The sequence below is a fragment of the Pogonomyrmex barbatus genome, unplaced genomic scaffold (genome assembly GCF_055798465.1).
Source record: "Pogonomyrmex barbatus isolate J1 unplaced genomic scaffold, ASM5579846v1 scaffold14, whole genome shotgun sequence".
In the NCBI taxonomy this organism is placed as follows: Eukaryota; Metazoa; Arthropoda; class Insecta; order Hymenoptera; family Formicidae; genus Pogonomyrmex; species Pogonomyrmex barbatus.
Window position 1 is genome coordinate 2,424,133 of NW_028297110.1, and position 12,576 is coordinate 2,436,708.

The 12,576-nt window shown below is 37.7% G+C and overlaps 2 protein-coding genes across 7 annotated transcripts in view; one reads left to right on the plus strand and one right to left on the minus strand.

The window, feature by feature from the left end:
* beta'COP (coatomer subunit beta') overlaps positions 1 to 12,576 on the minus strand; it is a 64,081-nt gene that overhangs the window by 22,441 nt on the left and 29,064 nt on the right. The gene's annotated exons all lie outside the window — the stretch shown is intronic.
* LOC105425104 (aquaporin AQPAe.a-like) overlaps positions 1 to 12,576 on the plus strand; it is a 21,389-nt gene continuing 8,813 nt past the window's right edge. The window contains exons 1-3 of one of the 4 annotated variants that reach the window (XM_089072807.1): positions 1 to 131; positions 244 to 377; positions 1,907 to 2,058. In XM_089072807.1, coding sequence (XP_088928933.1) covers positions 1,929 to 2,058 — 130 coding nt within the window. In that variant the 5' untranslated portion in view covers positions 1 to 131; positions 244 to 377; positions 1,907 to 1,928. Of the gene's footprint in view, positions 388 to 1,906; positions 2,059 to 12,057; positions 12,552 to 12,576 lie in introns of those variants that run through there. The other 3 variants (XM_011635687.3, XM_011635686.3, XM_011635688.3) reach the window with 3 other exon arrangements.

The window sequence follows — 12,576 nt, forward strand, 5'->3', positions numbered from 1 at the left end:
AATTTGGCAGAAACTTACGTATGGTTTCGTATGGATTCGCGTATGGACATGCATATACGGAACCATCGTGTAACGGGAGAGTGACGGCCGACCGTTGGCGTTGGCACAGTGGAGGATTTCTACATATAGAGGTGAGCGCGACTCGCGAAACGACCCAGTCTTCTCGAAACCACGCGGCAACAAGAGACAATTCTTGGAATAAGCAAAAATAATTGCAACTACGTTTCTTTCTCCTCATTAAAGTGTGCCAAAAATATTCGTGAATCTGGAATTTCATCGAGCGAGAACGTTTGTACGACGGAAAACGACTATCAAACGTTATACACTTCCAAGCGAGATCTTTGAGCGCGACGTTGTAACTGCGAGTTCTCTTCGGGGTAAGTAATAGTACGTTGCAAACAAAAATCTTTCCAACTCTTACGTGCTCGACAATTAGTGTGCTAAAATTAGTGTGCTTTGTTAAAATGTGAACGTTATTTAATTCAGAATGTTATTTTGATACTTTGAAGTGTTATTTAATTTGATTCTATATTTCCTTCGTTGTTCGTTGGAGTTAATCTATTTGAGATGTGTCAGACTTTTCAAATTGCGATAAGTTCTAAACACTCTTTTAAAGCACTAAAATATATTGATAAAAAAATATAATGCAGATTATGATGGCAAAGAGTAATATAGATTGAAATTACGTAACCGATATGACGTCACGTAAATGATGGTTATCGTAAAAGTTCTGAACTCAATCCATTATCGAAAGATCCTTAAAAATATATTAGGTTACCTGGATTAGTTAACAACTGTTATATGAATAATTTTTCCTTTATAGAATTTATAATAAAAAATATATACGATTATATCTGCCGTGGAAATGCATCATTTTGACAAATTTTAAAAATTATGTATTGAAAATATCAAACACTATACTTTGAATCCTTATCATGTGATAAAGCCGGATTAAGCAATATTAATTGATATATGCAGATATTGATTTTTTTCCGTTCTTCCATAATAATCTAATCTAAACATTCGCGAAAATATTTGAAATTTAGATGTACGTAAGTTGCACAAATTAGAATGCTTATCGGGAGTACAGCAATGTGAATTTAACGCAAAATCGCAATGTGAGTTGCGATCGATCAATGGTCAATCATTGTTTATATGCGTGGTGAATCAGAGATTTAATTAACAAAATAATTAAAATAATTAACAAAATACGATTGCAATTGTGAGACGTGTGATTCATACGCGAAGCATCGAAATATGTCTGACAGCTTAGCGAATTTAATTAGTTAGCTTCCCATTTATGTTGGTTATTTGCACGATGATTGAACACGATTATTCGGATTATCTGACGATGTAATCCTCTTAAACCAGGTTCACAGATAAGAATATTTGCATTATTATCGATTACTTTCATTTATAATGCGAGACAAGATGTTCTAATGTTGCTTAATCAATAAAAAGTCGACCTGTCAGATATTGTTTCGTGATTTGACAAATTATGAGAAATACGAATGAAAGACCTGGCGGGTAAATTTTGTGAAAATTTATCGAAACTATAATAGAGTTAATAAAAATTTTACCAGAATTTAATCAGATTTAAAATTTGCTAGAACTTTGTTACAAGTCATTATAACCAGAATTTATCAGACTAAGTAACAGCTGATTTAAAAATGAGTGTGATAGCAACACGTTGATAAAAAGATAACCAAAGTATATATTTCTGAACTCATTTGCATGTCTTATTTTTATCGTTTTCCAGTAGCAGTTTCTTTTCAAGAAGGAGTAATTATGGAATTAAGGAGTGATTTTCATTGCAATTTATTGCCATGTAGATAAGATAAAATGATGTCAATATTCATTATCATAATTTTGCGTTAGTTGTAATGTCACTATGTTCTACTTTCAGTAATCGCCTAATTGTGTTCAACATGGAGCAAAATGGTATTTCCATAATATCGCCATCGGATGAAAATTCTGTCAGAAAATCCAAAAGTATCGGCATTACGTTCAGATCCAATGGGACTATATTGTCCATGAAGGAGAAGCTGAAGGCACCCTGTGAGTACGAATAAATTGCGCGATGTGAAATATGAAATATATAAACATTTGTAGAAGTAGACGATAGAAGTCTCGCTTTAAAAGTGTAAATTAAGAATAATTTGACAGGCATAAAATAACAGATAATTGCTAATTGTTTTGAAAAGGACTTTGCAAAATGTAAAATTCAAGAATTTTGCATTTTTGGTCTACAAGATTAGACGATTAATTTTATTAGATTTTATGCAAATTATCTTTTAAAAATGATATTATTAACAAAAGATATTAAATTTTTTATGTTTTCACATAAATTGATAATAATTGATAATAATTACAGAATAATAATAATAATAAAGTAGTATAAGCGCGATTTCTCTGACAAGATTGTCAGTTGTCATTTGATATCTTTGATATTTTTCTGAAGAGAAGTTGAGATATTTCGATATTTCGAAATTTCTATGTCATTTATGTTTCTACATTCTTCTCTTTTCAAACGGAAGTCTCGAGTTCTCGGGTCTTTTGAGCAAGTTTCGCAAGTTCATAAATCTTTCTTCATATAAAGTGTCTGGTCGAAACTAAGTAGTCCAATTTTATCTCAAATATCGATATCACCGCAGAAATCTATGTTGAAAAAAGTGATGCGACACACTGTGGAATATCAACGCGGACCAAGTGAATAATGGCGCGTACACGCTTCCAGTTCGCCAGTGACAAATCTTCGCTCTCGTAAAACGTTGGAACGAATTTCATTATAATTCATAGAGGTTCTCGTCCATTAGAACACGGAACTTACTTTGCAGCTATTCTCGCACGAGAGTATATATCAATCTGAACTGACCTCGAACTTTTAATTCGGCGTCACCTAACATTGCAATCGACCAATCGTCCTTCCGCTCCCTTAATATTTATCACATTCTATGCTCACCAAGCATAATCGAATTTCATTAGATTAAATATTTAATCGAAGGATGTTTCTCTGTTCCCTCCCGAGACGCGAGTCTCGATCTTTCTATTTTCAACTAATATATTTCTCCGCCGAATGCCGATGGCATTCCGCGTATCCCGAATATAAATCCAGAAAAATAAAATTTTTATAAATCCCGATTTTTCTTATTGACACATAATTCGCGATTCGCCGCGAAAGATTTCGCTGCTTCGGAAGTCTTATTGGATCTGGGAATAGAAACGCATACATAGGAGTTATTTCGCTTCGAAAAAGTCCAGCACGAAGGAATGACGCGCGCGTTGCACAGGAAGGAATCGATCGTGTAACAAGATGGAAAGGCACACCGCGCGCGCGGCACGAATCGTTCGTTCCTGCTTTCGAGATTGACCTTAAACTCGCGAATCGTCTGCTCGCTTCGCGAGGCAGTCGACCTCCTATTCCCCGGAATATTTCTCGTCGCCGCGCCGAGATCTCCTTCCCCTTCGGTGAAAGAAAGAGGAAAGCGGACGTTGCATTATAGCCGAGCGCATGCTAAGCGAACGCTCTAGAAGCCGCCATCCCTCGGCGTGAAAATTCGGGTCGGAAATCGGATTTGACTACGAAGGGAATTTCTCTCTTTCGCGCCGCGTTTCCGTTGCACATTTCACCGGTATCGGAGACGTCCTCCTCGGAGGTGATGCGAGGTGGATGTGGTCTCGGTGATCCGGAAAATTAAGTTTCCGCGCATAAGTAACGTCGGGAGGAAGTGCCAGCGTGCATTATTATGTGGGTTTTCCCGAGGAAAAAAAAGGAAAAAAAGAATTTTCTCACCTTCTCGACAGTGATTAATGTGTCAAAGATGTGACTTCACAAGCCGATTATGCTTCTTCTTAGCGCAATAATATTTCATCGTTACAAACTACTTCTACTTTCTATTATGTTCGAGGAACAATTCGTTCAGATCAATTTGCGCTTTTCCTACGAGCTCGCATTTATTAGAGTAATGAGATATAACAAAGTTATCCTCTCTTTTTCTTTCGCCTTTTATTATTTTAAATAAAGAGTTTTGAATACTTTCAACCATTGTGTGCACGCTGCGGCAGTTTCCGATCGACGTTGCACTTCGCGTTTGCATTTGATCTAGAAAGCGGGTTGCGTTCTTCTTTTAACGAGCGTATTTCGGTTCGTTTCTCTAGGAAAAAGAAAGTGCATAATGCAAAGAACCGCATCAGGAAACACGGTTGGCTCGGATGTTTTTATGAGACACGTCGTACGCGGGTCGCAGTCTCGCTAACGAAATTAGATGGTAATTATGGAGCAGTACGTGTATGGTTAACACTTCTCTTCCTTTCATCCTATTTCTTCCTCCGTTCTAGCGAGCGCGAAAAAAATGGCTTAAATGGCTTAATCTTAATCTACACGATTCGATCGTTTTCTTTACCATCTTTACCATCTCGTTATATATTTCGCGTATCTACATCTGATGTTAATCAACTTGTGGTATTATTTTTGTTGAACGTCGCGTGTTTCTCACAATGGTCTCGCGAAAGTTTCGAAGCTGACAAAAAAAAAAAAAAAAAAAAAAAAGAAAGAAAGAAAGAAAAATACTAGTGAGAAGAATTGATTATTCCCAAATGACTTTTTGTGGATCTTATCTTCTTGAGAAAATGTAGAGGAACGATACTGTACACGGAATGCTAAATTATCTACGTGTACTTTCACCGTGTATTTTCACGTGTATTTCGTATGATCGCGATGTACATCTGATTTATAATCGCAAAAAATACGTGCAGCGGGTCTTCGCGAATTAATTTAAATTTAATGGCGAGCTGTTTTGTAAAGAACAGATAAGACATATTGGAATGCGGATCACGCGCGATCTCAGATAATCTCCATCTCGCGCCACAGAATGCCTTGGTAAATAGTTAGCGACTTGTAGGCCACGTTGTTGCAAATACTTTGTTTCGAAATACAATAAAGATTTCACGAATATCGATCTGCGTTCACTGGAAACGAAAATCTCCCAGTTTTCTCTATTTTTCTTTCTTAAAGAATTATTCATTTGAGATTAGAAGTAATACGAAAATCTTCCAGTTTTCCTCTTTTTTTTTTTTAAAGAATTATTTTAAAGAATTATTTACTCGAGATTAGAAATAATACAATAGATTCTACGCGTTTTGAATTTTTTCAACATCAAAGATTCGAATCTTTAAAATGTCGATTTTTAAAGAAAAAGTATACGAGCGAATTTAATAGGGAGGACAGAATAACGGAGTGGTTCTTTGCTTTGTAGCCGGCATAGAAAGTAGTTCGAGCGACGCGAGTGAATGTATCCATGAAGGTAGAACAGCTTCCGGTACAAAGGATGGTATTATCTATATCCGATCTGACGAAAGAAAATTTTGAAACTTTTCATCAGTTAACAACCGCTTGCGTTACCGCCGTCGATTAATATCGCGAACGATTCGCCGCTCGCAATCGAGTGAAACCCTGCAGTCTTATGTCATACACGTTATTGTACTACGTTATACAGTTCTACAGTTTCCAACGGAATTGTTGGAATTTGGAAATGTATGTGCCTACATAAACCATCCATTTCGTCATTTTTTATCGTCGAAATTATGTGCTACGACGGGCTCGACGGGAGTTTTGAAACGCGCCGTAGGTATGTATTTTCCACGCTGACTTTTCTTTGACGTAAATTACGTTATTACGGGATATTTGCAGTGGGAATACATCAACGTCGGCAGTAAACATTTCTCACGTCGTGTCGTCACCAGATTTAAAGGAGTTCACTCGCGACAGCGGCCCGTGATAAATCGAATTATGCTAATGCATGCAAAATACTTTTGACCGGATCGCGGTTGTTCTCTGTAATTTCGTAACAGGAATATAACGAGAAGTGAAATATATATCTGTGGGAAACGAATAACGACTAGTTCTTTCCTTCCCTCGGACGCGAATAAATTGCAAGTAAAAGATAAATAGTCCGTTTTTCTTCCTTCACGATTATCATAATTACTTCCCTTTACTCTTACATTTTAATTCTCGCTCGGCGGAATCTGAGGAATTTGCAACCAATTTTATCGAACGGAGCAGCTGCTCCAGATTCCCGAGAAGACATAATTATTGCCAGATTGGAATCCGTTGAATCGAACAAGAGGCGCTCTGAGAAAATTTAGTGCATCGTGATATTCTCGAGTTTCAGGAAATCCAGAGTTTGTGACTCTTCCTCGCGTTACAACGATTTATCGCGACAATCGCGCTATAATTTACCGATACTTCCTTTCTATCCATTCTCACGATGGCGTTCCACTTCCACTCCGATCGTGCGACAATATAGCGGGAAGATAACAAAATGCCGGCGGTGAGAACGCCGGCAATGCGAGACAATGTCCTTTGTATCGCAGTAACGCGATCTTGTTATTCATTCGTATCTGCTTCGTAAACGTTTTTGAGAATCGTTCTTAAAATAGATACGAGAGTGTGTTAACTTGTAATAATATTTAAATGTAAATTAATATTAATGGAATTAATAATCAATAAATTAATAAATTTTGAAGTGATTAAATTAATAAAAACATAAAAAAAATGTACAGAAAATTGATGTAAAATAAAATCAGCCTCTAAATTAAATTTAAGAATTAAATAAAGTTTTAAGTCGAATATTTCTTTAGAATTATTCATAATGTTAGAAAACACACATTTTTCTCCACAACTCAAATATATCAATATTGTACATGAAAAAAATATTAAAAAATATTTCTTTAATCATATTTAAATTAGCAAAGCTGATAGCGCTTTATAAAAAGAGATCGCTTGTTCCGCAATTATTTTGCGATCGAGACTCTTAAAAATGTGAAAATTCGGGGGGAAGTCGAACGGATCGGTGGCAAGCGCGGACCGCGAAAAATGCCGTTAATCTCATTTCTTTGTTGATCGCCGCCTGCAACAAATTGAGAGAACGTCGACGTATCGAGTCTGGCACGACACTCAAGAGCCAGACTCGATCGGACTCCGGCCATTCACCGCGAACTTGACCCACTGTCACACTTGCAGCACCGGTACGCGACGTGCACGTGTTACTCTCGCGTGTGTATTCCGGGTACAGAAAAGGCAACCGCCTTTTCGTATATACTTTTCACTTCCCCTCGCAGCGCCTCGGTTTATCGCAAAGTACTTGCGACTTTACGACGATGACGTAACGGCTATCGAGATAACATTCTTCTACTTCCCGGTCGTTGCATCACGTGTCCACAAGTCCGTGCGTGTTTACCGTATTACATTTTTGACGCGGACAAAGCTTAAATAAAAGCCGCCATTAAGACGGTAGTGGTCAAATTAGCAAAAATGATATATAATTAAAAGAGTAAGGTTTAATTTGTTTAATTTGCGATTATTTTAAAATTATATATAGATTAACTTCGTGACTAGGTAACGGTTATTTCTATATTATATTTTGCACATTAATACGCGCGTGTGTCGTAAATTCATCAACGTCACGTATGTTTCGATAGTTTCGCATTTCCGGGGGTTCATCGAGAAATTATTTTATGTAACGTACTGAAAGGGCGAAATTACTTTCGACATCGTTCCCCGTCGTGAATCTAATCGGCTGTAGCAATTGACGGTGCTGCGTAATGTTATATCAGAGCGCGTGTAATTATGCGATAATTATCGATCATTGCTAATCGTGCTCTCGCAAAAGGTACACGCAAATGATGCGACATGAAAGATCACGCAGCGATCCCTGTACTTTTTTTTTTTCAAACAATTATCATTGCGACGCGGAACTGTCGCAGGTGGGAAATATCGCGTATCTTTTTTTTTTCTCTCTCGTCGGAGAAAATGTCCTTGCGTTGGGAGATTAAACAATCGGAGTACGCTTGTCCGTTTAATATATTTCGCAATTCACTACAAGTGAAAGCTAAAGAAAAATACAACAAAAAAGTATACAAAGAAAAGCGTCTACCTTCACGCATTGCTGCGCTCTCGTGTATCCCGACGTTTATGATTGTTAATCGACGAGCAAGCGCTTCGTCCGTGTCTTACAGCGTAAACCAGGAATTTCTCCGTGATGCGATTACCGAGCCATTTTCTACTGTTTCAGAGGATTCATATTATATCCCGCGAGAAATGTGAAAATGCACGTGCAAGCCATACGCTCGAATATATATATATATATATATATATATATATATATATATATATACGACGGCTCTCTGCAGCTTGCACGGTCGCGCGTGTCTTCTATCCTCGTTTGGCGAAGGAAAAAAATGAATATTTATGCGTCTTCGTTTGCACGCCACGTAACGCCATCAACTTTACTCAATGGCGCTACGTTTTAATGGTATTCATGGTATCTAGGCACTATATGCGTGCGAAAAATGCCCCGGCGAAAAACCCTCCGTTGATCAAACACCTGGATTTCTGAGACAACATATAAGTAAATTTATCTTTACTTCCCAGAACGGGTAAATGATGTTGACGTTTTCTGGAATAGGTCAACGCTCATGCGAGGCGCGTCTGAGAATTATTATATCCTTCTGAAATCAAAGTGACTCGAGTCACTTTAATAGGATTACGAAAGTCTAGGTTTCTTCTTTAATTTTATTTCGGAAAAACTTTTTAAAATGTACACAGAAGGAAATTAGTCTTAAATCGAGATTATATATTCTCATATCTAAGCAAGAATATTATGATCTTTATATATAGAAGATTTTTAATCTTGAATTGAGTAAAAGTAATATTTGCATCGATGAAATAAATTCAATCAAATCAAGGCCAAAATTTTAGAAAGATTTTAATATTCTTATTTTATATATGTAAGAATATATTTCATTTAATTTTTTTCTGTGTATATGACTTGCTAATTATTAATCATTAATATAATAAAGTAACGCAGTTCTATCCAAGCATTTATTTCGTAAATCACAGGATCGATACAGCCCTTTTCCCATTTTTCAAAAAAAGATATGTCCGCATGATTTATCTGTCATCTCTCGATCATTTAAAAGAGCTGTAAAAATTAACTTCACTCGATACCGTGGATTCATCGAGCTGCGAGAAGATCGTGCCAGATTGTGTAACAACAGATCGTTGTAGCTCGTTCGCATGGTCGGTCGTATTTCACGCGATGAACCACGCCACGGTATCGTTTCGGTCGTATTTCACAGCCGGAATCCTGCGTGAATAACGTTGCGCATCGCGCGACGCAAGTGCGTTCGCAGATTGACAAGGTATATGCCTTAACGTCATATAAAGCCGTGTTACACGAATCGGACATGCATTCCGTATTATATAACGTTCGGGCCATCTCATCGAGCCCAGCCGAGCGGCCGGCCATTAGCAAATGTTACTTGGTCAGAGGTGCGGATTTTCAGTACTTTCACACGTAATAGCGATGAATGTGTGCGATGTCGTATCGTAGCGTCGTCACATAAATATGCCCCCCTTTTCACATCGAGCGATTTTCACAACTAATTCCCGATCGACCCCCATCGGCCGAAAGTTTAACAGGTTCCATTAGTGAATGAATCGGAAATCTGATTACCTTAATTAGTAAAACACCTTATCCATGCTAATTAGCAAATTATGACGAGCGCAATTACAAATTCTAATTATGCTTCAGGTACAGTCACACGTAACTTTGACTGAAGTTCAGAAGGTTTATTAACATCGGTTAATTAACGGAACACAGCGCGCAACGAAATTGGTAATTAAAACAATCGCGACCTAATGTACTAAAATTTATATTTATATTTATTGCGTATTCAGATTATCGTGGAACGGAAGAAAGTATCTTTCCATAAGTGTGCGAGTGACGTAGGCAACTGTGTTTGCCGATGTAACGTGAATCGTTAAATGAAGCGAACTGTGCGAACTGTTGTGAGTTTAACGTGCCAAACAGAACGTTATTTAAATTAACGGCGTTATTTTTAAATGCATGTCTGTATGTAACGACGTAAAAAGTAATTAATGACACACCCGCGTTATCTTATCGTTTTATTAATATCGATTGCAGCCAGTTGTACAAACGCTATTTTTCCCCTCACGTTGACACATTTGCACACACCGTGACATATATATTATTAGGAACGTCGCTTTTTTTTTCAACGAGGTCACGCATGTGCGCACGTGTGAATTTTTTCTTAAATCCCTGTGCGAAGAAATTCTTGTATTACGAACGCACGAGGCATGCTTTTGTTCGTCGTCGTGCGATGCGTTGATGCGCCACGAGAAAAACTAGCTTTCTACCTTTTCAGTGCAATTGATTTATGGAAATTTCACTGCTCGTTTACCATTGCTGTGGAGATCATTGAAATTTGCGGTACGCTGGTAATTCTCGGATACTTTTCCGTGGCGAATCATCGAAATAAATTGCCTGCTCACAATCCTATTTTGTTATGAAACGCAACTCTATACTATCTAGCGCATTACGGAAAATTAACGGCAAAACAGATCGCTAATGAGGCCAATTTACACGCCAAAAAAGTTATTTATTGAATCCAAACTCGAAATATTTTCTTTACGAGATCATTATTTTCGAGTTTTCTGAAAAAATTAATTATAATTATTAATCTACAATTATAACAAACAGTTATTTATAATTAATTTCGATATTACTTGATATCATTTAATTAGTAAAATATTATATATAATATTTCAGAACTGATACCGCGTTATCTGAACTTTTTGTGCGATGGTTTCACAATAAGCAACTCATAAAAATAACAGGAATACATGAACATCCCGATGTTCATGTGACGAAACGTGTAACTGCTGCTTTATCAATTCGCTGCCAGTCGCGATACGGTAGATCTCTGCTGTCTCTCCACGTGCTGGATCGGTAGCTGGTAAACTCATACGTGATAGTCGGTATACTGATGAGAATTTTCCAGCCATCAGAGAGAAGCATTAATTTACATTTATACGAGAGATACCGTAGATGGTGCATCGATGAAAGCGAATTTCGCGGGCAAATGCGCGTCCCTTTCATTTGATTCGCGAGCTTTTCTTTCTCCTCGGCAGATTGATCTCGCTCGACTTCCACACGAGCCTCCAATTTCTTCGTGTTCTAATTCTATCAAATTACACAGTCAGCTTTAACCCCGTTAAAAATAAAAAGATGATAGCTGAAGATGAAGCGGAGAGGATACAAGATACACATTTCACCCGGCGAAACATAATTGTTGATTACTTTCGCGATCCCCGTAATTACGCTCTCGTACTTTCCTGCTAATTACCTCCGTCAGCCTCCGCTCTCCTACGTAGTCGTAGTTTGGTTTTTTAATTAGCGATTAGAGATATGCCCGCGTCCAAGTTACGTGGAAAGTGCACGTCTCTCCGGTCGAAGATATATTTCCGTGAATATAGATATATGTGCCGTGTGCCTCGAGGCGCGATCGCATGTGTTTTCCTCACAAGTTTCTACTTGGTCCTAATGTACAACACGCGCGCAATGGCTTTCTACACTTTATTCCGCCAGAATTTTACCATCTTTACGACCATCGGATCATTAACCGGCGATAAATTAGCGAAACGTTAAGAGAGCTCGTGAAGCTGCACGTTCTAATTTCTTTATGTCGATTAATTGCCGGCCGGTCGACTTTTATGAATTACTTCTTCCGTAATCTTCGATATAAAAACAAAAATATAAACATAAATATGAGCTACACTTTGGCTAAATATAATGAATAAAAATAAGTGGAAAAGAAAGTTTCTATATTACGTGACTACATTTTGCACTTTCTTTAGCCTAAGTGAGGCTTTGCAAATGAAGATTATGCACAAATGCAAAACTTGGAAAAAGTAACCAGTTGTTAGTTTATTTGCAACATTGACGCTCTCACATATAAATTCAACCCATGTTTACAATTAGATTAGATTGCGATAAAAAAAAAAATGATAATTTTTCTTTCCTTATGATACGCGTTCTGGAATTAAATAGATGGACTTTGAATTTTTGTTTATTACAAATATTTTTACCTCAAGAGAACGAGATAATACGGATTTATGCTACCGTTTCGTGGTTACTCGCTTTATCTCGCAAAAATAAGTCGAGTATCTACTTCCAAGTATACACATTCCGTAATCAATACGATTTGGAGTATCCATTTTTAAGAGGATAAACGTGCGACTTTGAAACGGCTTCGGAGTACATTGGATTGCGTTTCCGCTATCGTATCGATACCCGCGGCTAATCCGCGAGTGTCGATGACTGATCACTATCGTTCCCGGTCTGTGTCACAGCGAGTCTGTGTGTTAATGGAAACCATACGCGTGACACGTGTTCGCTTCTAATTATATCCGCGCGACACACGGTTAATCACGAGAACTCGGCCGTAATTCTAGGGCAAACGTGCTTTGGCATCTCTATGCATAGTTCAGAAGCGCAGGCGGATATGTATATGCATAAGCGCGATTAAACCCGAAGGATATTGACATCCGTATGCGAAGTTATGAATATCATATGAATGGAAGTCGGGGCGAGCGCAGTGCATGACGGATCTGAATGATCCGTTCAGGAAATGCAAAACACGAATGAAACACAATGCGGATGCTCCACGCGGCAACTATGGATTAACATGCAAGTATTTTTCTCGCAAGGTATT